The 27,348-nt window shown below is 45.5% G+C and overlaps 1 protein-coding gene across 1 annotated transcript in view; it reads right to left on the reverse strand.

Annotated features, from left to right (window-relative positions):
* Positions 1 to 27,348, reverse strand: part of LMBR1 (limb development membrane protein 1) — a 228,430-nt gene that overhangs the window by 142,399 nt on the left and 58,683 nt on the right. The window contains exon 5 of the mRNA XM_075315444.1: positions 3,673 to 3,776. Coding sequence (XP_075171559.1) covers positions 3,673 to 3,776 — 104 coding nt within the window. The remainder of the gene's footprint in view (positions 1 to 3,672; positions 3,777 to 27,348) is intronic.

Raw genomic sequence — 27,348 nt, forward strand, 5'->3', positions numbered from 1 at the left:
CACTTCACCACCACTGCTGCCACCCTAAGGTAAGAGAACACCGGAGTATAAGACAGACCTCATTTTTCTTTTTTTTACCTTTCTTGATGTCTAAATTTGGGGTGCGTCTTATAATCCGGTGCGTCTTATAAAGCGAAAAATACGGTATATCTATATCTCTCTCTCTCTATTATATATATATATATATATATATATATATATATATATATATATATATATATATATATATATATATATATATATATATATATATATATATATATATATATATATATATATATATATATATATATATATATATATACATATACATACATACATACATACATACATACATACATACATACATACATACATACATGCATACATACATACATACATACAGGCTGGTTTGTAATGTGCTAAAACTGGGAGGTAATATAGACGTAACATGCAACAGATGTGTAAATCCAAAAGTTGAAATAACCAATCAAAATTGGCAAACTTACTAGTAAACATACAGTCGTGGTCAATATTAATAGAACACCTAATTGTCAAGTACCATGCAAATTATCTACTGTTTTTAGTTGATCTCTCTGAATACATACATACATACATACATACATACATACATACATACTCAAAGCACAAAACACAAAAAAGGAGAAGAAAAAAAAAAAATAAATAAAAGATACAAAACTGACTCAATACACAAGCATTAGCCTCATGTTGGCTTCAGGACCACATCGCTCTCCAGCCTCTCGACTTTGCCTTCTGTTTGCCAGGGCGCAATGCCGTCTGATGACTGACAGTTTTGGCTGGTGGCAAATTAGCCTATGAGTTGCAGCTTTGATACTTAAAAAAGGCAGTTTTATTACTTGAGGGCTCTGAGCTGAGCAGAAATGTAATTACCACCAAGCACAAGCAGTCAACAGTTGCTACCATCACCAAGCACAAGCTTCACTAATTCAAAGGGTTATGAAGACTTTTACTACTCATGGAACAGTCACAACCTTCCCAGGCATAATGAAGAGAGACAAATTAATGAGAAACCTCAAAAAAAGCTGGTTCAAAATGAGGTAAATAAAGCATGTAGCATAGGGAAAAAAATTCAGGATGAGTTTGAGACACCTGAAATAATGGTTTAAATCTGACTATGGGTGAAGATTTAAAGAAAGGCATAAATACAAGCAACTGAACTTTGCAAAAAGTTAAATAGACAAATCAAAATCCTGCTGGGAAACCGTTCTATGGACAGATTAGTCCAAGGAAGAGCTGTAGACAAAGCAATAAGGCTCCCAAGTGTTTGAAAACCAGGTTTGAGCCAGGTTTATCTGTACTGCAGGATAAAGACCCAAAACACAAAGGAACAGTTAAGGCCATGTGCCCACGGGACGCTCGTACCTGCGGATATATTGGCAGGTACGGCCGCATGTTTCCCGCAGCTGCCCGCCGGCATACGAAGCTATTTTTAGCTGCGAGTTTCCAGCGGAATAGCTGCGGGAAACATGCGGAGTTTTACGCGATTTACCTGCGGACATCCCGGCCTCTATCTCCATAGCGGAGGGCCGGGATCTCCGCAAGTAAATCCGCATGAATAATTGACATACAGTCAGGTGCGGCTGAGGGATCTCCGCAGGAGATTCCGCAGCCACACTTTCCACAGCGTGGACACAGACACTCCCCATGTCCCATAGGGTAACATGGGGAGTGCCTGTACATGCTAGAACCTGCGGATTTATCTGGAAAATCCAGAAAAATCCGCAGGTTTTCCGCGGCAAACTCCGCAGCAAAAAGCTCCTGTGGGCACATGGCCTTAAGTGGAGTTGGTCCATTCAGACTAATTTCTGAAGACACTGCTTTTTACATAAGGCGGCAATAAGGTTGACCAGCATTGTACAGGTCTTGAATATTAACCTCCAAAAAAAAAAAAAATCAAATATCACAAATAATGTTCATCTGTACAATCAAAAGGAGCAATACTGTACAAAATCCATAGAGGATAATCCTATAAATATTGATATACAGTATAAAACGTCTTGTGGTCACAAATATCAGACTACATTGACTGGCTAGTTGCATTTGCAGGAGGTACTTTCCAGGGCAAATGGAGGAAATAATAAGAGTTCTATATGGTCATAACTACAAGAAAAACATAGGCCCGATTCTTCAATATTTTTATGCCAGAATAACTGCCTTTTATAAATTATACTGCTCCTGGTAGTCAGCTCCCGACACAACATGATGTCCCCTACAGTCCCCACACTATGTATGAAGTGCTCACCTTCTATGATTTCACCACACAGCTCCTCAAACAGCAAGAGGTCTCTTCAAATGGTATCTTATCCCCATAAAGCCCCCTACACAGTATGACAACCCCACCCAACTTCACTACACAGAATTATGTCCACACGGTTCCTTATGCAGAATGATGTCCTCACACGGTCCCCTAAGCAAAAGTCATTACATAACCCCTGAAGCAGAAAGATGTCCCAACCCAGCCTCCTACTCAGAATGATGTCCTTACATAGCCCCCTTACATATTACACCCTCTTTCTCCCCCACAGTATTGCTTAAGTGTCTAGAGCTTTTAGCGCACATTAGGAATATAGACGTTGCAGACATAGTGTGAACTTGCTTTTAAAGACGTTGTCCACTACCTTTAAATTGATGGCCTAATCTTGGGATAGGCCACCAATGACTGATCGGCCGCAGTCCGACACTCTGCACCCCCACTGGTTACCTTTTCCCGGTTACGGCAGCCAGAAATGCTCAGTTCTGGAGCTGCCCTGTCTCCTGATCGTGGCCGCAGCTGGGTAATGCACATCTACCTCCTATTCTAAATCAAGAGGAGGCGGATGTGCAGTACCCAGCAGCGGCCACTATCAGACAGGGCAGCTCCGGAACTGAGCATTTCGGCTGCCTGCTGCTGCCGCCGGGCCTGAGAACGGCTGATCGGAGGGGCTGAGGAGTATCAGACTCTGGCCGATCAGATATTGATGACCTATGCTAAGGGGTACTTTGCACGTTGCGACATCGCTACTGCGATATCGTCTGGGTCAAAATCGAAAGTGACGCACATCCGGCGCCAGTAACGACGTTGCAACGTATAAAGGCTAGAAGCATCGATAAACGATCGCAAAAGCGTAGAAAATCGGAGATCTGTGTAGTGTCGGACATTTCCATAATGTCGCACCAATAGGAGATACGATGTTGTTCCTCATTCCTGCGGCAGCACACATCGCTGTGTATGAAGCCGCAGGAGCAAGGAACATCTACCTGCCTCCACCAGTAATGCGGAAGGAAGGAGGTGGGCGGGATGTTTACATCCCGCTCATCTCCGCCCCTCGGCTTTTATTGGCCGCCTGCCGTGTGAGGTCGCATGACCCGCCCCCTTAGGAAGGAGGCGGGTCGCCGGCCAGAGAGACGTCGCAGGGCAGGTAAGTGCGTGTGAAGCTGCCGTAGCGATAATTTTCGCTACGGCAGCTATCACAAGATATCGCATATGCGACGGGGGCGGGTACTATCGCGCTCGGCATAGCTATCATCGGCTAGCGATGTCGCAGCGTGCAAAGTACCCTTAAGGATAGGCCATCAATGTAAAAGTAGGGGACAATCTTGGCTATAGCTGTATGTAAAGTAAAAATAAAATGAAAAAAAAAAAAATGAGAACATAACCAAGGGTATAGTTACCTTTTTTAGCCCTGCGAAGCCTTCAGATTCCAGAAAGAAGAACGCAAATGGCATCAAAACGAAAAGACAAAGATTGGAGAAAAGTGAAACAAGGTTCCAAAGTCCTGTAATTGTAAAGAAAAAAATAAAATTATTTCATTTTATCAAATTTAGGGAGAGGAACTTATGGTAAATGTAAACAAAAAACAAAAAAATAATATAAAGACTAGTTAAACTAATAAGGCTTGAAAACTAACCACGCCGTATTTTTCTATTTAAAAACCAGTAAGAGTAAAGCGGGCTTTACACACTACGATATCATTAATGAATTATCGTCGGGGGTCACGTTGTTTGTGACGCACATCCGGCGTCATTAATGAGATCGCAGCGTGTAACACTTAAGAGTGATCTTACACGATCGCAAAAGAGGGCAAAATCGTTTGCTGTGGAGAGGTCGTCCTGAAACAAAAAATCGTTTTCAGGATGTTAGTGACGTTGTTCGTCGTTCCTGCGGCAGCACACATCGCTGTGTGTGACACCGCAGGAGCAAGGAACATCTCCTTACCTGCCTCCACCGGCTATGTGGAAGGAAAAAGGTGGGCGGGAGGTTTACGTCGCGCTCATCTCCGCCCCTCCACTTCTATTGGCCGCCTGCCGTGTGACGTCGCTGTGACGCCGCACGACCCGCCCCCTTAGGAAGATGGCGGGTCGCCGGCCAGAGCGACATCGCAGAGCAGGTAAGTGCGTGTGACGGGGGTAAGCGAGGTTGTGCGACACGGGCAGTGATATGCCCGTGTCGCACAACCGACGGCGGCGGGTACGATCGCTGGCGAGATCGCAGCGTGTAAAGCCCGCTTTATACAAACAATAGTGAATATATTATTTATGAAATCTGTATAATACTATTTGTTTAGATAGGGTGAGGTCGCAGTGACTGATGTCCACAGAGGAAGCCTCCTGGACCATGAGCAGATACTCCCCTCTTTTACCTCTACAGAACGTCATACAATACATGCCTATATGGATTTGGGGAGGTTTAGCTGCCTGCATCCACAACTGCCAAGGGGCTAAGGAAAATAGTTGAGAACATTTCTTTCATGTAGTATGGGAGATGTAAAAATTTACACTCACAGAATATGAAAATGCTGAGAAAGATCTGAATGCAACAGGTCTGCGGTGAAATCCACACCATACTACAGCAGATTTTGATGAGAATGTGACTGCAGATCCCCCTCGGTCACGGCATGACCATGTTATGTCCATAGTAGCTTGAGATCCACCATTGGTTGCACTGTATCGTAGTCTGAGTATGTTCACACAAAGGATTTCTGTGCAGTTTTCATAGCAATGTCTAGCACTTAGCTCCCCCTAGTGGAAGCTGAAGGGAGCCAGGATTTCTTTAAACTGGTTGTCAAAGATGAAGTTTGATGACCCATCAAGGTCAAGGTTATCAGTATTAGATCAGTGGAGGCACGACACCAGACAGCCCCAACTAGCAGCTGTTATCTACAATGGTACTGGTCTATATACTATGCACATAGCCACTTCATACATTGCTTAGCAGCCACTCCTGAATATTGCACATAATTTCCTATTCAAGTAAATGGAAGATAAGGTACAGCACTGGTGAGCTGCCACTAAATGTAAAGAGTCGTCTTTTCATGGCTTACATATGGGCGCCTCCAGAGTAGATAACAGCTGGTTAGGGAGCAATGCTGGAACAAAAGTTAGGAATATTTGGCTTTCAGGTGAAATTTCAGGATGATCCTAAAATGCCCTCTAAGCTTTTCAGGTGACTTTAATGTGACTTTTTCTAATCTTTTCAATCCACATGTCCAACTGTTCAGTGTTTCAGAACTTTTTGCATAACTTGCTGTTTGTTCTCTAACAAGGAGCTTAACACTAGAAGTCCCAGAGAGGGGTCATTTAACATTTCTACCATTGGAACCCTATGGAGCTCGAAATTCCTGGGACTTCTAGTGTTAAAGTCAAAATTCACAACAGGAGTTTAATCCATGAATTGCCTAATAAATCTTGGGTTTCAATTAGGATTGGTATTACACAGTCCTCCTCATCATGCTGTTCACATTTTAACATCATGAAACCAAGACAACACCTAATAATTTATCAACAGTACCTCGCCATTGCGAGGCTTCAAACAGGATGTTCTCAGATAGAAGAGGCCACTGAGTTTAGAGTGTTACAGTATCATCAGCAGGTTGCAACTGAGATACAGAGAGACTAGAAGAGTCACAGAAAGGCAGCGAAGTGGACATCCTTTGGCCACATCCCACACGGATGAAAGCTTCATTGTGAACAATGCCCTTCAGAACCAGATAATAAATGCAACACAACTCCAGACACGTTTAAGGGACGTGAGAGGCATACAAGTGTCCTGTCAGACCATTGAAAATCATTTACATCAGTGTAATCTGCATGCTAGACGACTTCAAAGGGATTTTGAGCACAAAACCAGGCATAGGGAGCATCTACGCTGGACCAGTAGGCTTCAGTGGTGTTCACTGATGAAAGTCAATTCGCACTGAGCAGAAATGATGGCCACCAACGATGTTGGAGACATCAAGGAGAGTGCTATGCATCAGCCACTGTTGTCATCAGACGAGCCTTTGGTGGCGGTGATGTTAGTTTGGGCAGGTGTGTTAAGTAAATACAGTGTTTCATTCCTATATTAACCATTTTTATGACTTTTTGAATAAAAAAGGTCACTTTTTTCCCCCAGAACAGCAGAAAGAAAAAAAAAAAAACCCCAGGGACAAACGCACATTATATATACCCAAAACAAGGGGCATAAACAGTAATTATCCTGTGAGCTGTGTAATGTAGAATGGTAGGCTGCAGCCCCGGGAGATCACCAACTTCAGTTGCCCATACAGGAGAGATGACGACTAGTAATGAGCGAGAAGTACCATGCTCGGGTCATCGTAACAAGCAGGTCAGACGCTCGGACAGGCTCAACTCATGTACCGAGAATAATGGAAGTTATTGGGGATCTCAAGCATTTTTCCAGAAAAATATTCGAGTTTCCCACTAACTTCCATTATACTGAGTACACGAGTATAGCTTGTCCGAGCGTCCGACTGCTTGGTATGAGTACTGGGCACAGTACTGCTCACTCATCACTAATGATTAGTCCATGCCAACAGTATTGACCTCTTAGGCTATGTGTGCATGCTGCATTTTTTTTGACGATGCGTATTTAGTCTCACAAAAACGCATCCGCGGTAAAAACGCACCAGAAAAAAACGCATGCGTTTTACCACGTTTCGGTGCTTTCCGTTTTTTGTTCCTACGTTTTGCTGTTTTTCAAATGCATTGTATAGGGGGAAAAAAACGCAGAAAAGAATTGACATGTTGATTTTTTTTTTTTCAGCTCAAAAACGCGAAAAGAAAAAAAAACAAAAAAAAAAAAAACTGTGCGGACAGCAAAAAATGAAAGAAAAAAAAAAATGAAAACTCAGACTTTTGCTGACCAAGAAAAGCACCCGAGAAACGTGCAAAAACGCACTATGTGCACCTAGCCTAAATATGTACCAAGGTGATCCAACTTCAGCATGTGTTCCTTTTTTGCAGCTTTATTTTTTGCATGAAAAACGCAGGATAGGTAGGAAAACTGCTGCATACATTACGTGTTTTTTTATACATTTAAATTGAACAGATAAAAATTAAACCCCCCTCCCCAGAAAAAAAGAACAGCAGATAAGCTGGAGGAACTGACATGATGTAGTTTGAGAAAATGCAACGCAGCTCAAAAAAAAAAAAAAATTAAGCAAAAATGAGATTTTTGAATTTTCATTTTGCTGCTATTGTAAAACGTTGTTTTTTTTTAGAACAAAGCAAAGCAAAAAAAAAACCACAGGTCCTTAGGATAGGCAACATATAATAAGCGCGAAGTATTGCAACTAGCCACGTAGCAAGAAGTGGCTCAAAAAAAAAAAAATTCTGTACCTGCAATAGCAAGGGCTATGGGGGGAAAAAACCCTAAACGACATTTCCTCTGACGTACATTGCCCGCTCTTACCACTGTGGTGCCACTGACTGTGAGGGTGCCCATATCATAGGAAAAAACCCTGGCATACATGTAACCCAATGCTCCTGAAATCTGGCTCCAAGCGGTCAATTCTTCAATGGATGATCTATGATGGACTCTTCTAAAGGACAACTTTGTTGAATGCCTACGAGACCCTGCAAAAATCATTCCTGCTGCTTTATCACCATCTTGTGGCTACAATTGGAACATCAAACACTTTTTCCTTTCCCCATATATTTTGCATTATTGAAAATGAATGACATACTCTCTGGATGGAGAGTAGCTGAATTTGGACACACAGTGTGTTTTGCTATTAATTCTCACATTAGTATCGAATACTGTGAAAAAACTGCATCAGTCTTTGCTTTTCCTGCACAATCCACTCTTGTATTTGGCTAGAAAATGTTGAGTACATGTGTGAATCTGTGCCTGGCCCTAACAAGTATCCTGCAAATGGAAGAAGGAATGAGCAAATACAGAAAAATATCTGTTTGAAGCATCATTAGTAGTGGTGAGCGGACTGACAGATAACTTGAACCAGTGGGTCCCTGTGATCTGTTTTTTAAAATCCAGTTCCTCGCTGGATTCCGGTCCCCATATAACAGTCTATGGGAACCAGAATCTGGGGATTAAAAATGGTGGTAGAAGGGTTAGGGGGATAGGAGCAGGCACACTGTACTTACCGAGGCTCCATCTTGGCTGTAACTGCTTCCAGGCCGAGCATTCATTTTCTGGGCTGCGGATTAGGCTCATGCATATGCACCGCTTTCCCCACCCATCAGCTCCTGTGATTGGTTGCAGTCAGACGTGCCCCCCACACTGAGTGGCAGTGTGTGAGCTGACTGCTTACAAGCACAGGCGCTATGTGCATCTATCATGGTATAAAAATAAAATAATTTGGCGTAGGGTCCCCCCATATTATGATACCCAACACAGATAAAGTCCATTGCTTTAGGGTACAGCCCCCTGCAGTGCGGTGCGCTTATCATGACTGTATCAAAATAAAAGGAACCGTATGCAGCTTTTTATTTAAATATGATTTAAAAAACCGCATGCGGTGCCCCCTAAATTTTGATACCAGCCAAGATAAAGCGCGACAGCTGAGGGCTGGTATTCTCATACTGAGGAGACCCATGCTCATTGGGCTGCCACCCAGTCAAAAAAATAGTAGCCTGCAGCTGCCCCGGATTGTCGCATCCATTAGATTCAAAAATCCAGCTCTGCTACATCTGAACTGACAGCACGCGATCATAGAACATGACTACCCGCTGTGGGCTCCAAGCAGAGAATGAATGAGCAGCGCGATAAGCTGTGACATCACTCAGGTTAGTTGCGGTCGCAGATGGAGTCTTCCAACTGTGACTGCGGGTAACCTGACCACAGGTAACCTCATTAAACTCAGTGAATTCACCTGCATCTCCTGGCAGAATACCGCTGTTTTTTTGTGCCAAGAGATGCAGATTTGGTGCTGAAATGTTTACACCATATTTCTGCACCAATTTTACACCTCTTGGCCGAAAAAAAAAAAAAAAAAAAAAATATATCACATCACTACCGCATCATACCTCATGCTGTTTTTATGCATTTTTTGCCAGGAGGTGTAGACTCCGTGCATGAATATGGTGTAAAAATTTCAGAACCATTTCTGTATCTCTTGACAAAAAAAAAAAAAAAACGTGGTTTTCTGCCAGGAGATGCAGGTCTGTGAACCTGAGGTCACTTCAGGTCAGGTTACCTACGGTCACAAGTGGAAGACCGTGGGAACCTCCCGCTGTGACCGCAAATAACCTGCCTGAACCTCACAGCGTTCGGTCATGCACCATGATGACGCACTGTAACTTCAGATATGTACCTGAGCTGGAAGCGTTGTGGGACCTCGTGTGGATTACAACGGAAATGCAGGGGTGTTTTGGGGGTTAATAAATTGTTGGAAGAGGGTGGTTTTTTGTATTCTTATTTAAAATAAAGGATTTTTCCGGTGTTTGTGTTTATTTACTTTCACTTACAAATTTGTAATGGGGGTGTCAGACGCTCGTCATTAGTAATCTAGGGCTTAGTGGCAGCTATAGGCTGTTATTAACCACTTCTCACCCAAATTGCCACCACCCCACGCAATCAGGAAGAGCCAGGTAAAGTGTCAGGATTGTTGCATCTAATGGATGCGACAATTGTGGGCAGCTGCTGGCTGCTATTTTTAGGTTGGGGTTGGCCCAATAAGCATGGACCCTGATAATACCAGCTAGCAGCTGTCGGGTTTTGTGGCTCGGTATCAAATCTGGGGGGGGACTACACACAGTCTTTTTTAAATTTAAAATAAAAAAAAAAAAGCTGCACGTGGTTCCTCTTATTTTGATACACAGCAAAAATAAGCACACGGTTGAGGGCTGCAGCCTGTAGCCGTATGTTTTTTTTGTGCTGGGTATCATAATATGGGGGACCTTATGACAAATATTTATTTTTTTTATACCACGATACTGACTTGCAGACAGCGCCTGTGAATGGTTGCAGTCACACAGGCTGGGTGAGTGCGTCTGACCACAACCAATCAGATGCCGGGACGGCTGGTGCGTGGGGAAAGCAATAATTAACGGCCCAGGAAGTGTAAGAGGCCGCGGGAGCAGTGTACAGCCGGGCTGGAGCCTTGGAAAGTATGAAGCGCTTACTTCATTTTTATTTTCTTTATATTTCCTTTATTTCTTAAACAAAAAAAAAAAAAAAAAAAAAAAAAAAAAAAAAAAAAAAAACTTTCCCCATTGCGGGGTCAGGATCAACACCCGGAATCCCGGGCGCCTATGAAACTGCGCGGATCTGGACTTTTACGGTCCGGGTCCGCACATCACTAATCATTAGGTAAAACTGAAGAAATGCCAGACTGTTACGTTCTGTGCACACAGCATCATACAGACACCGAAGAAGCCACGTCAGAGAAATGCCCACAGAGGTTTTCCTAAAGGCAGCATTGCAGTCGGTAGTTCTTGCCAAAGTTTTTTGCTCTATACTGTGGAAAATGAACCCGTCACTTCTTTTAACCGCCTCAAGGTTTGGAGAAGAAGTGACATAAGACGAAACATGTGCACTTCAATGTCGTTTTGAAATTGCTGTGCACTGGGTTAATTTCATGGGCCAATTTTGCAGGGATTTTTCAGGCGGATTCTGGGAAGAAGCTGCCTGGAAAAAAAAAAAAAAAAAAAAATGGTGTGTGCATTTACACTACAGTTTAAAGGTCACCCAGACAATTTTGTTTTATCCTTGAAAAATCATACTTTTATTTATCAAATGAGTTGCATAATGAATAGAAAATATAGTCCAGACATTGACTATGTTAAACAATGATTTTTACTTGAAATAATTTCCTCCTTCACACTTTGCTTTCGTCACATAATGCTCTTTTGCAGCAATTCCAGCTTTGCAGACCTTTGGCATTCTAGCTGTTAATTTGCGGAGGCAATCTGGAGATATTTCACCCCATGCTTCCCCTCCCACAAGTTGGATAGCCTTGATGGGCACTTTTTGAGTACCATGCGGTCAAGCTGCTCCGACAACAGCTCAATAGGGTTGAGATCTGGTGACTGGGCTGGCCACTCCATTACAGATAGAATACCAGCTGCCTGCTTCTTCCCTAAATAATTCATGCATAATTTGGAGGTGTGCTTTGGGTCATTGCCCTGTTGTAGGATGAAATTGGCACTAATCAAGCGCTGTGGGTATGGCCTTCCTTTTACAAAATCTCTTTTACCTTGTACAAATCTCCCACTTTACCAACACAAAAGAAACCCCAGACCATCACATGACCACCATGCTTGACAGATGGCGTCAGGCACTCTTCCAGCATCTTTTCAGTTAGGCCGGCTTCTCACTTGCGAGTTTCTCGCAGTAGTGCAATGCGAGAAAATCTCGCATTGGAATCGGACACGTTAGTGAATGATTCAGCTCTCATCTGCGATTTTTTTCTCAGTCCAAATTGGCTCTCTGTGAGCTCCCCGCAGTGACTGAAGTGAGTTGCGCTATCAGCGATGACATCACTCAGGTTACCCGCGGCCACAGATCTCAGCGGGAGGACTTCAGCTGTGGCCGCGGGTAACCTGAGTGACGGTACCGCTGATAGCGGAGATCACTGAGGTCACTCAGGGGATTTGCGGTCACCGGTGAGACCTTCACCGGTGACCGAAAATCAGGCCATGTCACACAGAAAGAGCCGCGGGATGACAATGAAGTCGGGTGAAGTTCATCCGACTTCATTTTGATCGTGCGGCTCGGTCTGTGTCTGCTGTCAGCGGCTTTTCAGCTCTGCTACATGGCTCTGTCTGTGGCTGCTGTCAGCGGCTTTTCAGCTCTGCTACATGGCTCTGCCTGTGGCTGCTGTCAGTGGCCATGTAGCAGAGCTCAATGGCAGATGACAGCTGCCGAGAAAAAAAAAAAAAAAGGAAACACACGCATTACACACGCTATGCAAGTCATTAAATAATAAAAATAATAGCATTGCACTTGCTTTGCACTCTGACCTAACGTGAACTAAAATCAGCAGAGTTTTTTTTCAGCCTAGTCGGACCGATTTTACACGCATAGGTGTGTTTCCAGCCTTATTCTGCATCTCACAAATGTTCTTCTGCGTGATCCAAACACCTCAAACTTCAATTCGTCTGTCCATAACACTTTTTTCCAATCTTCCTCTGTCCAATGTCTGTGTTCTTTTGCCCATATTAATCTTTACCTTTTATTAGCCAGTCTTAGATATGGCTTTTTCTTTGCCACGCTGCCCTGAAGGCCAGCATCCTGGAGTCGCCTCTTCACTGTAGATGTTAACACTGGCATTTTGCGGGTACTATTTAATGAAGCTGCCAGTTGAGGACGTGTGAGGCGTCGATTTCTCAAACTAGAGACTCTAATGTACTTGTCTTGTTGCACAGTTGTGCAGCGCGGCCTCCCACTTCTCTTTCTACTCTGTTTAGAGCCTGTTTGTGCTCTCTTCTGAAGGGAGTAGTACACACCGTTGTAGGAAATCTTCAGTTTCTTGCCAATTTCTTGCATGGAATATCCTTCATTTCTAAGAACAAGAATAGACTGTCGAGTTTCACATAAAAGTTCTCTTTTTCAGGCCATTGAGAGTTTAATGGAACCAACAAATGTAATGCTCCAGATTCTCAACTAGCTCAAAAGAAGGTCAATTTTATAGCTTCTCTAATCAGCAAAACTGTTTTCAGCTGTGCTAACATACTTGCAGAAGGGTTTACAAGGGATTTCTAAAAACATTCATTAGCCTTCTAACACAGTTCGCAAACACAATGTACCATTAGAACCCTGGAGTGGTGGTTGTTGGAAATGGGCCACTATACACCTAGGTAGATATTGCATTAAAAACCAGACGTTTGAAGCTAGAATAGTCATTTACCACATTAACAATGTATAGAGCGTATTTCTGTTTAATTTAATGTTCGTTTCATTTCATTTTCTTTAAAAAATAAGGGAATATCTAAGTGACCTTACATTTTTGGACTGTAGTGTGTATATATGTATTACATGTACACACACATATACTCATATCTATATATCTCTCTCTCATTCATCTGCACTACTTAACCGCTTCCCTCCCCAGCTTCTTTTCACCTTCCTGACCAGGCAATTTATTTTTTTTAATTCAGACCAGTGTCACTTTGAGAGGCAATAAATTAGGAACTCTTCAATATATTACAGTGATTCTGAGCTTGTGTTTCGGGACACACAGTACTTCATGTTATGGTAAAATATGGTCGATATTTTCATAACTAAAATTGAAATCATAAAAACTAGCAAAAAAAGTAGCAATTTTCAAACTTTGACATTTTATGCCATAAAACAGATAGTTATACCACACAAAACATTTGTCTATTTCACATCACTATCATTTGCTAACATTTTTTTTTTGTTAGGAAGGTAGAAAGTTTAAAAGTTGAAAATCAGCAATCTTTTTTTTTCCAACAAAAATTTACAAACCCTATTTTTTTGTGACAGAAAATACCCAAAAGTGACGGCATTTTAAAAACTGCAGCCTTCAATATGAAAAACCATATCCAAGAAGTTTATTAACTCTTTAGGTGCATCACAGAAATTAAATCAATGTGGAAGGGAAAAATTAAATCCGAAATTTAGCATTTTAAACAAAGGTTAAAGGGGTTATCTGGCTTATTTTGACTTTTTATTATTATTACCCTATTGGGCTACATTGGGGCAGGTAAGTAGATAGTGAGCACTTACCTGACTTGCTGTCAGCCCCTCTCCCCCGACACAGAGTGGTCATGTGACCGCTCTTGCCGCGATTTTGTTGCTTTCAGTCATTTCATGTCAACATGGGCAGGACCATGTTGACATGCAAATCTGGGAACAGCTTATTGCCGCCCTGCTGGGCTGGTACAGTGCGTGGAGTCCCCGCCCCCTTCCCTGCACCCTACCACACATTCCCCCGCACCCCGTACTCTCCCCGCCCACGGTGTCACCGCCAGCACCGGGCCCCCTGCTTACAGTGCTTAGGATAGTAGAAGTGCCCATGCAGTCTGTGTCCCGTCCCTGCCAACCCCCGCGGCTACTCACACTGCAGTGTATCAGCAGCTTCTCACAGGGTGTGCAGCCGCGGGGATGACGAGCGCTGCTGGCAGGAGGTTAGATGAGATCATTACCTCCTGCGACGATCTCCTCCTGTGCCGATGTCACCGCTGTCACTGCCTTTCATGCCCGCCGCGTTCTCACGTCACGTCTCGCGGGCGGCCCGAGACTGTCACTAGCGGTGACGTCACGGGCTCCCGCGATACTGCTGAGAATGCGGTGGGCATAGAAGGCAGTGACGGCGCTGACGTCAGTAGAGTAGGAGATCGTCACTGCAGGTAATGATCTCATCGAACCTCCTGACAGCAGCGCTCGTCATCCACTGCAGTGACCTGGGCTATTGATGTTAGCTCAGGTCACTGCACTGGTCTCCCAGACCATGGGGAACATTCTGTTCTTCAATGACTGGGACAGTGACTATGGTATGGATTGTCGTGGAACCCCCTTATTGGATTACGCCGGACCCTGATTTTATTGTTCTTTTCAATAAATTGGTGAAAGAGGGAATGTTTTGGGGAGTGTTTTTTTCAAATAAAACTTTTTTTGTTGTCTTTTTTTTTTTATTACTGACTGGGTTGGTGATGTCGGGTATCTGACAAACGCGTGACATCACCAACTGCTGGGCTTGATGCCAGGTGACATTACACATCTGGCATCAACCCCGTATAATCCCGAGTTTGCCACCACACCAGGGCAACGGGATGAGTTGGGGCGAAGCGCCAGGATTGTCACATCTAATGGATGCGCCACTTCTGGGGCGGCTGTAGCCTGCTATTTTTAGGCTGGAGAGTGTCCAATAACAGTGGACCTCCCTAGTCTGAGAATACCAGACCACAGCTGTCCGCTTTACCTTGGCTGGTGATCCAATTTGGGGGGGAACCCCACGTTTTTTATTTTCAATTATTTAAATAATTTAAAATAACAGCGTGAGGTGCCCTCTGTATTGGATTACCAGCCAAGGTGAAGCTGCCCGATGTGTGTGGGGGGGGCGCAGAGCCCGATGTGTGTGTCGGGAGCAGAGCCCGATGTGAGGCTGTTATTTCCAATGATAGAGTGATAACAGGTCAGGTGCTGGGGCAGAATACTGACAGGGAATGTGTGTGCAGCGGGCGAGGCTGGACAGTGAGGGCGGGCAGGGGGCGAGCCTGGAAACTGAAGTCGGGCGGTGCCATCTGTGCCTGAGGTTTGGCACAGGAAGAGGTCAGTTTGCTGGAGCTGAATGTAAACAAGGAGCTGCAGAGAATAAAGGGATAATTCAAGAGGAACAAAAGTTAGTAAACAAAAAAAGAGAATTTTGTTTACTTACCGTAAATTCTTTTTCTTATAGTTCCGACATGGGAGACCCAGACCATGGGGTGTATAGCTTCTGCCTCCGGAGGACACACAAAGTACTACACTAAAAAGTGTAGCTCCTCCCTCCGAGCATATACACCCCCTGGATAACCAAATCTAGCCAGTTTAGTGCAAAAGCTGAAGGAGGACATCCACCCACAAGTAGAGATAGAGCAAAACCCGGAACAACCGGAACCTCTGTCTACAACAACAGCCGGTGAAAACACACGGAACAAGAAAACTGCCAACAGGCAACAGGGAGGGTGCTGGGTCTCCCATGTCGGAACTATAAGAAAAAGAATTTACGGTAAGTAAACAAAATTCTCTTTTTCTTCATCGTTCCTTATGGGAGACCCAGACCATGGGACGTCTCAAAGCAGTCCATGGGTGGGAAATAAACTGAGAAGTAGGCAAAACCTAACTTCACAAATGGGCGACAGCCGCCTGAAGGATGCGTCTGCCCAAGCTCGCATCTGCCGAAGCATGAGCATGCACTTGGTAGTGCTTCGAAAAGGTGTGCAGACTAGACCAAGTGGCAGCCTGACAGACCTGCTGAGCCGTAGCCTGGTGCCTGAAAGCCCAAGAGGCACCGACAGCTCTGGTCGAGTGCGCCTTGATCCCCGGCGGGGGAGGCACCTGAGTACACTGGTAATCATCGGATATGGCCGACCTAATCCAACGAGCTGGGGTCGGTTTAGAAGCCGAGAGACCCTTGCGCTGACCTGTGGTCAGCACAAAAAGAGAGGTGCACCGCCTAAGAACAGCGGTGCGTGACACATAGATCCGGAGCGCTCGCACCAGATCTAAAGTATGCAACGCTTTCTCAAAGCGATGCACAGGAGCCGGACAAAAGGAAGGCAATGAAATGTCCTGGTTAAGGTGGAAAGGAGACACCACCTTAGGGAGCAAGTCCGGAGTCGGACGGAGAACCACCTTGTCTTGGTGAAAAAACAAAAAAGGTGACTCCGAAGAGAGCGCAGCCAAATCAGAGACTCTCCTGAGAGAAGTTATGGCCACCAGAAAGACGACTTTCTGTGAAAGTCGAAACAAAGAAACCTCCTTAAGAGGCTCAAAAGGGGGTTTCTGCAAGGTCCCAGGGATCCAGAGGCCGCCGGTAAGGCGGAATGATGTGAGATGCGCCCTGCATGAAGGTGTGCACCTGAGCCAGCCGGGCGATACGCCGCTGGAACAACACTGACAGAGCCGAGACCTGTCCCTTGAGGGAATTGAGGGATAGTCCTAGTTGCAGACCAGACTGCAGGAAGGACAGAAGGGTCGTTAGGGAAAAAGGCCAAGGGGCATGGCCGGAAGAACGACACCAGGACAGGAAAATTCTCCAAGTCCTGTGGTAAATTTTGGCAGAGGAAGACTTCCGAGCCTGAGTCATAGTGGAGATGACTTCGGGAGGAATGCCGGAAGCCGTCAGGATCCAGGACTCAAGAGCCACGCCGTCAATCTGAGAGCTGCAGAATTCTGGCGGAAAAACGGACCTTCTGAGAGAAGGTCTGGGCGGTCCGGGAGATGCCACGGCACCTCTACGGACAAACGGAGCAGGTCTGGGTACCAAGCTCGCCTGGGACAGTCTGGAGCAATGAGGATGACCCGACGGCCCTCCATTCTGATCTTGCGCAGGACTCTGGGCAAGAGAGCTAGAGGGGGAAACACGTAAGACAGACGGAACTGGGACCAATCCTGAACCAGCGCATCCGCTGCAAAGGCCTGAGGATCGTGGGAGCGAGCCACGTAAACCGGGACCTTGTTGTTGTGCCGGGATGCCATTAGATCCACTTCCGGAGTGCCCCACTTGCGGCAGATCGACCGGAACACTGCCGGATGCAGAGCCCACTCGCCGCTGTCCACGGTTTGACAGCTGAGATCATCTGCCTCCCAGTTTTCCACGCCTGGGATGTGGACTGCGGATATGGTGGACTTGGAGTCCTCCGTCCATTGAAGGATGCGTTGAACCTCCAACATTGCCAGGCGGCTGCGAGTCCCGCCCTGGTGATTGATGTAGGCAACTGCTGTCGCGTTGTCTGACTGGACTCGAATGTGCTTGCCCGCCAACAGGTGGTGAAAGGCTACGAGAGCTAGGAGCACAGCTCTGATTTCCAGCACATTGATCGAGAGGGCTGATTCGGACGGAGTTCAAGTGCCCTGTGCTCGGTGGTGGAGAAATACTGCTCCCCAGCCGGATAGGCTGGCATCCGTGGTGAGAATCACCCAGGACGGGATCAGGAAGGAGCGTCCCTGAGACAGAGAGAGGGGCCGAAGCCACCACTGAAGAGAGCTCCTGGTCTGTGGCGATAGAGCCACCAACCTGTGCAAGGAAGAAGTCCGCTTGTCCCAACAGCGGAGAATGTCCAGCTGCAGAGGACGCAGATGGAACTGGGCAAAGGGAACCGCTTCCATTGACGCCATCTGACCCAGCACCTGCATGAGGTGCCTGATGGAATGACGGCGGGGCCTCAACAGAGAGCGCACCGCCAGATGGAGGGACTGCTGTTTGACTAAGGGCAGCTTCACAAGTGCCGGCAGAGTCTCGAATTGCATCCCTAGGTACGTAAGTTTTTGGGTCGGGGTCAAAGTGGACTTGGGCAGATTGACAAGCCACCCGAATTGAACAAGCGTGGCGAGAGTGAGCGAGACACTCCGCTGACAGTCTGCACTAGATGAACCCTTGATAAGAAGGTCGTCCAGGTAAGGAATCACTGCCAACCCCTGGAGGTGCAGAACCGCAACCACTGCTGCCATGACCTTGGTAAATACTCGAGGGGCCGTGGCTAACCCGAAGGGGAGAGCCACGAATTGGAAATGTTCCTCTCCGATTGCAAAACGTAGCCAACGCTGGTGTGAAACTGCAATTGGCACATGCAGATAGGCATCTCTGATGTCGATGGATGCCAGGAAATCTCCTTGGGTCATTGAGGCAATGACTGATCGCAGAGACTCCATGCGAAAATGCCGCACCTGAACATGCTTGTTGAGAAGCTTGAGATCCAGGATAGGCCGGAAGGAACCGTCCTTTTTGGGGACTAGGAAGAGATTTGAGTAAAAACCTCTGAACCGTTCCCTGGCGGGAACCGGTACAATTACTCCGTTGGCCTGTAAGGATGCCACGGCCTGAGAGAAGGCGGCGGCCTTGGAGCAGGGGGAAGTTGACAGAAAGAATCTGTTTGGCGGGCTGGAAGAGAACTCTATCCTGTAGCCGTGGGAGATGATATCCTGCACCTACTGATCGGAGATGTGTTGAAACCACACGTCGCCAAAGTGGGAGAGCCTGCCACCGACCAAGGACGTTGCTGGCTCGGCCAGATAGTCAAGAGGAGGCTGCCTTGGTGGCAGCAGCTCCTGTGGACCTTTGTGGACGCGGCTTCTTGCGCCAGGTGGGCTTCTGGTCCTTGGCTGAGTTAGTGGACGAGGCCGAGGGCTTAGAGGACGACCAGTTAGAGGAACGAAAGGAACGAAACCTCGACTGGTTCCTGCCCTGGACAGGTTTCCTGGTTTTAGTCTGTGGCAAGGAAGTACTCTTCCCGCCAGTAGCCTCCTTAATTATTTCATCCACTTGTTCACCGAACAGCCTGGACCCAGCAAATGGGAGCCCAGCAAGGTACTTCTTTGAGGAAGCATCTGCCTTCCACTGTCGAAGCCACAAGATCCTGCGGATAGCGAGGGAATTAGCGGAGGCCACCGCAGTGCGGTGAGAAGCCTCCAGCATGGCAGACATGGCGTAGGCTGAAAAGGCTGAAGCCTGGGAAGTTAAGGCAACCAATTCAGGCATAGAGTCCCTAGTGAGGGAATGCATCTCCTCTAGGGAAGCAGAGATGGCTTTGAGAGCCCACACTGCTGCAAAGGATGGGGAGAACGAGGCCCCTGCCGCCTCATAGACAGACTTGGCCAGGAGGTCAACCTGGCGGTCAGTGGGATCCTTAAGTGAGGTGCCATCAGCCACAGATACAACTGTCCGGGCTGAGAGTCTAGACACCGGAGGGTCTACCTTTGGTGAGTGAGCCCACTCCTTGACCACCTCTGGTGGAAAAGGAAAACGGTCATCAGAACCACACTTTGGGAAGTGTTTGTCAGGACAGGCTCTGGGCTTGGACACAGTGGCTTGAAAACTGGAGTGGTTAAAGAACACACTCCTTGTTCTCTTAGGCAAGGTAAACTGGTGCTTTTCTGCCAGAGAGGGTTGCTCCTCTGATACTGGCGGATTGAGGTCCAGTACGGAATTAATGGACGCAATCAAATCACTAACATCCACATCACCCTCGGTCAGATCAATGGGGCACATGGAGGTAGCGTCCGAGCCCCCAGTAAAGACATCCTCCTCGTCCTGCGAGTCGGCTCGTGAAACGGAGCCACGGGACGAGGAAGGAGAGGGGACCCTGCGTCTCCTTTTAGGAGGACGGGGTCTGGGAGCAGATGAAGAATCCTCTGTGAGCTCTGCAGAGCGAGCCGAAGCAGCAGAAGCGCCCTGAGAAGGGGGCTGATGCATGCTCAGCAGAGTCCGGGACAGCTGTCCCATGGAGTCGGCAAAAGACTGGGAGATAGCCTTAGAAAACGATTCTACCCAAGCCGGGGGTTCAGCCACCGGGGCCGGAGCAGCCGGAGGGACCACTGGGGAGACTCCAGGCTGAGGCACCACCATGTTAGAGCAAGCATCACAATGTGGATATGTGCTCGGTTCAGGCAGTACGAGCTTACATACAGTGCATATTGAGTACAGCCTTGCAGCCTTGCTCCTAGTGTGAGACATGCTGCTGAGGTGGAGGCTCTGCAGTAAATAACACACTCCTTCAGAATGACCCCCAGAGAGTGTATAAGAAAGTCCACAACCAGAGGTTGTGGCTTACCAGACCGTTTTGTGTGCCCTCCGGATCCCACAGCTCGGACCCCCAGACAGGTTGCAGAGATGCAGCAGCCAGCGCCGATCAGTGTGAGAACGCTGAAAAAATGGCGCCGGAGTGAGGAGGGGGGGCGGGGCCTAGACCAAGAGCGGGAACCGGAGGGCCAAGGAGATATACAGGGGAGGGAAACATCTCCTCAGAGAGGAGTGTCCTCCCCTGTGCTGAACGGCCGGTGGGCGGCGCCGCACTGTCCCTCTGCATGACTGACATGCAGGGGCAATGAAAACGAAAGTAGGCCGCAGCTGAAGCCGGGGCCTAAATTTTACAATGCGGCTGGCGAACAGGCATCCTCGGCGCGGTTCTCAGGTGAAAACCAGAGAACCGGCCGGAAATGTCACCAAAGTAACCTGACACACTCTCCCCAACAATAAAGATGCAAAGGACCCCCTGCAATAACGTCTCAAATACTTAGCTTGTGAGACGCAGGGCCAGGTCCCTGAGGGATGAGTGCTCCGTCCGGCAGGGTCCTGAAAGGGCTGCGGATGGAGACCGGTCTCCTGCAAAGCAGTGAGAACCGTGCTGGCTCCCACTTCAAGCCAGAGCCCGAGGGATGGTGAAGGAGCGCGGCATGTAAGGCTCCAGCCTTGAAATCAACCTTAACAACACCGCCGACACAGTGGGGTGAGAAGGGACATGCCGGGGGTCCAGCTTGGACCCGCTTTTCTTCCAACTCTTTAAAATCAAAAATCAGATGAGAATGCATGTGTGGATGTGTGCCTCCTGAACACAAAGCATTGAACTGGCTAGATTTGGTTATCCAGGGGGTGTATATGCTCGGAGGGAGGAGCTACACTTTTTAGTGTAGTACTTTGTGTGTCCTCCGGAGGCAGAAGCTATACACCCCATGGTCTGGGTCTCCCATAAGGAACGATGAAGAAAATAATGTAGGGGTGATTTATATGACAATACAGCACAGAAACTCAAAAATGTTTGGTAAGCTAATGTCGGAGAACTCCTTTAACTGGAGAAAATGGACTACACAATTTGTTGTGCAATTTCTCAAGTACACTGATACGTCATATGTGGTGGAAATCTATTGTTTAGGCACATGGCAGGGCTCGGAAGGGAAGGAGCGCCCTGCGACTTTTAGGCCTCTTTCACACGTCTGTATTTTGCATCAGTGTTTCATCAGTATTTGGATGCCAAAACCAGGAGTGTCTCCAAAACACAGGTGTCAGTCTTTCAATTACAGTTCTTCTCCAGGTTTTGACATCCAAACCCTGATGAAACACTGATGCAAAATACTGACGTGTGAAAGAGGCCTTATAGTGCAAAATTGGCTAGAATAGATAGCAGACGCCATGTTATGTTTGGAGAGCCCCTGATGTGCCTAAATAGTAGAAATCCCCCCACAACCAACCACATTTTGGAACTTAAACCCCTCACGGAAAATATCTAGATGTGGTGAGCAACTTGAACCCACAAGTGCTTCACAGTATCTTAGAACGTGTGAAAATGAAAAAAAAAATTCAAAAAACAAACATGTTGAATTTGTGCCAAATTTTTAATTTTCACAAGGAAAAAAAAAAAAAAAAAAAAAGAAAAAAGGAAGAAGACTTTGTGTAATTTCTCCTGAGTACACAGATGCCAAATGTGGTAAAAAAAAAAAAAAAAAAAAAAAAAAAAACTACTGTACATGCAAAGATAGGGGGGGGGGAGCCCAATACTAGAGCGCAGATTTTGCTGGAATGGTTTGTGGATGCCACGTCACATTGGCAGGTGCCAGAACAGCACTTTACAAACTGCATCCCTCAATGAATTAATCTGGGAGTGCAGTGAGAATATTAACAGCACAGAATTTTATACCACTGGGTGGCGAAAAAATAAAAAAAAAAAAAAAAAAATGTTGTGGTCGAAATGTGTTTTAGCCCCAGATTCAAAAATTTCAAAAGGGAAAATGGCTAAAAATGGCACTAAATTTTCCAATATCCATTTCTGCTGAATGTGGCAATATCCCACACCAGTCTGTACAGTACTGTTTAGCCACATGAGGAGACTTGAGAGGGAAGGAGCGCTATTTGACCCTTGGAACACAGATTTTCCAAGAATAGTTTGCAGACAGAGCCCCTTAAATACCAGCAGAGAAGAATCCCTCAGCCCAAGTTAAATTACACCCCTCTGGCAATTTATTTACAGATGTAGTGACTATTTTGACTTCATAGGTGTTCTCCAGAAACAAGCAGCAATGGATGTTGTAGTGCCCAATACATTGTAGTGCCCAGCATGCGCGTTGGAGACATGCACTCTGTAATTTAAGCGGGCTCATTGTTTCAGAAATGACAAACGTGGTTGCTATATGTGGCTTAGGCAGACAGCGGGACTCAAAAGGTAAAGGTGCATTTGGGTTTGGTAGTGCAGGTATTGTTGGATTTCTTTGGAGGGAGCACTATGCTTTTCTAGATCCTTTGCGCTACCAGTAAAATGAAAACCGCCTATATTTCCTTTGACAGATGATGGACCTGAGTGGCAACTATTTTTTTTTTGTGGATGGAGTTGAATCTTTTATTGGAAACATTTTACATACAGTTTTGTATCACATTTATCCTGTGCTCTACGCTGAATACTTACATCGGGATTTCCATCTAAATTTGCAAATGACGCGATTCAGATGAGATGTTGGATTCTCTTGGGTCTTTACTGATAAGTCTTTCAGGTGGTTTATATAGTGGAAAGAAGTCAATTGCATATTCCCAGTTTCTGCTCCAAAACTGCGACAAACATGAATCAGTGCAAACATACCTTAGGTTATCTGCTCTCAGTTGAATTTATTTTATGCAATCTAAAACAAAGTTTTCTAGTTGAGAAACTGCTTTGGAAAAGTGCTTTCTTTGGCAGTTTTGCGCTTTGTGGATATTGAGTTTCAGAGGTTTTGGGAGCAGAAACTGAGAACTCTTCAAATCCTTATCAAAAATGCAAAAACAAAAAAATGCCCCATAAGATATCCATTTTTAATAATAAAAAAAAGTGTCTTGGTCACTGCGTTGTTTCACTGATCAACACGCCACAGATTACAAAATCTGGGGTCCTATCCCCCAACTGGAATCTAGCAATGGTCGAGTATGGAACTACAGGAGATAACCAGGCACTAAAGGCCCCTTTACACACTGTAACATCGCTAGCGGCATCGCTGTAACGTCACCGTTTTTGTGACGTAATACGGAGCTCCCCAGCGACATTGCAGTGTGTGACACCCATCAGCGACCTGGCCCCCGCTGTGAGGTCGCTGATCGCTACAAATCTTTCAGTACCATTTTTTGGTCCTTTGTTTCCCGCTGCGCAGCATGCATCGGTGTGTTTGACACCGTTACAACGACATCGTTAGAGACTTAGAACCCAGCGTGCTATAGCGTCTCCTGCTGTGTGACACGACCCCAACGACCAGCGAGGTCGTTCAGCAGGTCCGTATCGCTGCTGCGTCGTTGGCCAGATCTGCCTGTTTGACAGCTCACCAGCGACTTTCCAGCGATCCCGGCCAGGTCAGGATCGCTGGTGGGATCGCTAGAAAGTCTCAGTGTGTAAAGGGGCCTTAATGTTAGTCCCTATGTCTGTCAGTCCCTCTGTGGGGATTCAGCACCTCCACTGATCAGACATCTAAAAACTCATGTGGTGATAATCACTTCCCACCTCTTAGTTCCCCCAATTGTTAGTCATCAGTGATAATTATTGGTCCCTGTTTTTTTGCCATTTCCAAGGCTGCTCCAGTCCTTTCCTGCATCAGATGGCCACAGTTGTGACTAGCCAGCTCAAAACAACTTTTCAGGATGGACCAGAAGTCACTTTCTCAACTGTACATACAGTGGGTGAAATAAGTATTAAACACATCAACAATTTTCTAATTAAAATAGATTTATAAAAAGGTGCTATTGACATGGCTTCTCACCAGATGTCCGTAACGATACATCCAATCCACACAGGCAAATAAATCAAACTATAAGGCTATGTGCCCACGGGCGCTCGTACCTGCGGATGTATCCGCAGGTACGAGCGCATGTTTCCCGCAGCTGCCCGCAGCTATTTTTAGCTGCTAGATTACAGCGGAATAGCTGCGGGAAACATGCGGACATTCACGCGGCTTACCTGCGGACGTCTCGGCCTCTTATCTCCATAGGGGAGGTACGGGACATCCGCAGGTAATTCCGCATGAATAATTGACATGCAATTATACATGCGGATTCCTACATCCGCAGCATGGTCGGCAGTCGCACTTTCCGCAGCGTGGACACAGCACTCCCCATGTCCCATAGGATAACATGGGGAGTGCCTGTACATGCTAAAACCTGCGGATTTATCTGGAAAATCCAGAAAAATGCGCATGTTTTCCATGGCAAAATCCGCACAAACAGGCTCCCGTGTGCACATAGCCTAAATGTTCAGAAATAAAGTGAGGTGTAATAATGAGAAATGACAGGAAAAAAAAAAAAAAAAAAAAAAGTATTGAACACATGAAAAATAGGTGCAAAAAGCCATGGAAAGTCAAGACATCAGCTGAAATCTATCAGCAATTAGAAAGCAATCCTGCCACTTAGTGAAAAATAATATCAGCTGGTTGAAATGATGGCCTATAAAAGAGGTGTTTCATTGACAAAGGTGCCACACAAGAAACATCTCATGAAGGGTAACACCAGTGAGCTGTCTCAAGACCCTTGTAACAGTATTGTTGCAAAACATATTGATGGTATTGGTTACAGAGGAATTTCTAAACTACTGAAGGTTCCAGTGAGCACTATTGAGGCCATAATCCAGAAGTGGAAAGAACATCATTTACCATAAACCTGCCACGAACAGGTGCTTCCCGCAAGATTTCAGAGATATGAAAAGCATAGTGATGGGCAAGCACTGCATGCTCCGGTCTCGTAACGAGCAGTTGGACGCTTGGACGGGCTCAACTCGAATACAATGGAAGTCCAGGGGAACTCAAGCGGGTTTCCAGAAGATTTTCTAGAAAAATACTGAAGTTCCTCATTGACTTCCATTATATTCAGTACACAAGTCGAGCCTGCCCAATTGTCCAAATGCTCATTACGAGTACCAAGCATGGTAGTGCTCGCTCATCACTAGAAAACAGTTATTAGGAGAGTTGTCCAAGAGTCAAAAGACTACCTGTGGAGAAATACAGAAAGACCTGGAATAAGCAGGAACAATGGTTTTTAAAGAAAATAAGTAATGCATGCTGACAAGGTTAACGTTTGCTCAACATTTAGACACGCTTGTGTAATACTGGAAAAATATAGTCTTATCTGATAAGACCAAAACTGAAGTCTTTGGATGCCATAATATACACCTTGTTTGGAGGCAAAAAGGCACTGCATGTCATCCTCAAAACACCCAACAGAGAAGTGTGGAGGTGGGAACATCATGGTGTGGGGCTGTTATTCAGCATAAGGCACTGGCAAACATCATATAATTGAAGGAAGGATGAATGAACAAATGTACTGAGACATTCTTGATAAAAATCTGCTGCCATCTACCAGGATGATTAGATGAAACGAGGGTGGACATTTCGAAAGACAATATTCCCAAACGCACAGCCAACGAAACTCTCAATTTGTTTCAGAGAAAGAAAATAAAGCTGCTAGAATGGTCCAGCCAATCACCTGACCTGAATCCGATAGAACATTTATGGAAGGAACTAAAGCTCTGAGTTTATAGATGGAGTCTACAAAACCTTCAGGAGTTGAAGAGTGTTTGTGTGGACGAATGGGCCAAAATTACACATGAGCAGGTGGTTTATGGAAGCCGTCATCAGCAACAAAGGCTTTTGTACGATATATGAAATATATTTCAGTAAGCGTGTTCAATACTTTTTCCCGACGTCATTTCTCATTATCACTAAATTTATGAACACCTATGCTATGATTTATTTGCCTGTGTGGAATAGATGGGTTGTTACCAACATCTGGTAAGAAATTCATGCCATTATCACCTTTAGAAGTAGATTTACTTGGAAAATTGGTGACTTGTTCACTATTCATTTCATCGGCTGTATATTACAGATACCAAACAGGTGGAGAAATAAGAAAGTACATTAAAATATTGGAATTGCATTTTTTTTTGCAATTTCAATGCACTTAGATTTTTTTTGTCTACCACACTATAAATGGTGTAATTCAAAAATACAACTTGTACAGCAAAATAACAAACCCCATACGGCTATATGGCACGCGGGAAAGGGGGGGGAGCTATGGAAGAGTGACTGTTCCCAATATTTACTGTATTCCACATTATCTATTTGTATTTTACAAATTTATAAAAAAAAAAAAAAAAAAAAAAAAAAAAAAGTGCATTTTTTACTTCTAGTGTTCTGTATATTTTAATCTGTAGGTGTTCTACTTCTCTTTAAAGAATCTAGTTCACCAGTTGGTGGTGGAAATCCTAACAGTCCCCCTAGTCCCCTGTTGGCACAAATCGACAAATCTTAGCTTCTGTGGGGAAACCTTTTTTTTTTTAAAAGGGGTTGTATTGGATAACACCTTGACCACCCCCCCCCCATTATAGGTTCGCTGCTGTAGAAAATCAACTCACCAATACTAACTATACCAAGGTCGATCACTAGCAGCTTCCTTTTTGCTGCTGCTAGTCTTTGTTGATATCATGACTACAGCATAAGTGACCATGGCCCCCCGAAGAAAACATCAAAACGTGCGCGTTGGGGCACGTTTTTCTTGGGTATTTAAAACCACTATGGGTGAGTGAACATTACTGCATAGGATCATCTCCTAGGCTTTGTAATGATTTGGAGTGATATATCATATGTGAGCGTCTCTATGGAGACCCTGATTTAGCCTGTGTTTGTACTCGAATATGTGGTAAAGATGACAAAATAGACATATGTAAACT

This window comes from Anomaloglossus baeobatrachus, chromosome 6 (genome assembly GCF_048569485.1).
Source record: "Anomaloglossus baeobatrachus isolate aAnoBae1 chromosome 6, aAnoBae1.hap1, whole genome shotgun sequence".
Classification (NCBI taxonomy): Eukaryota; Metazoa; Chordata; class Amphibia; order Anura; family Aromobatidae; genus Anomaloglossus; species Anomaloglossus baeobatrachus.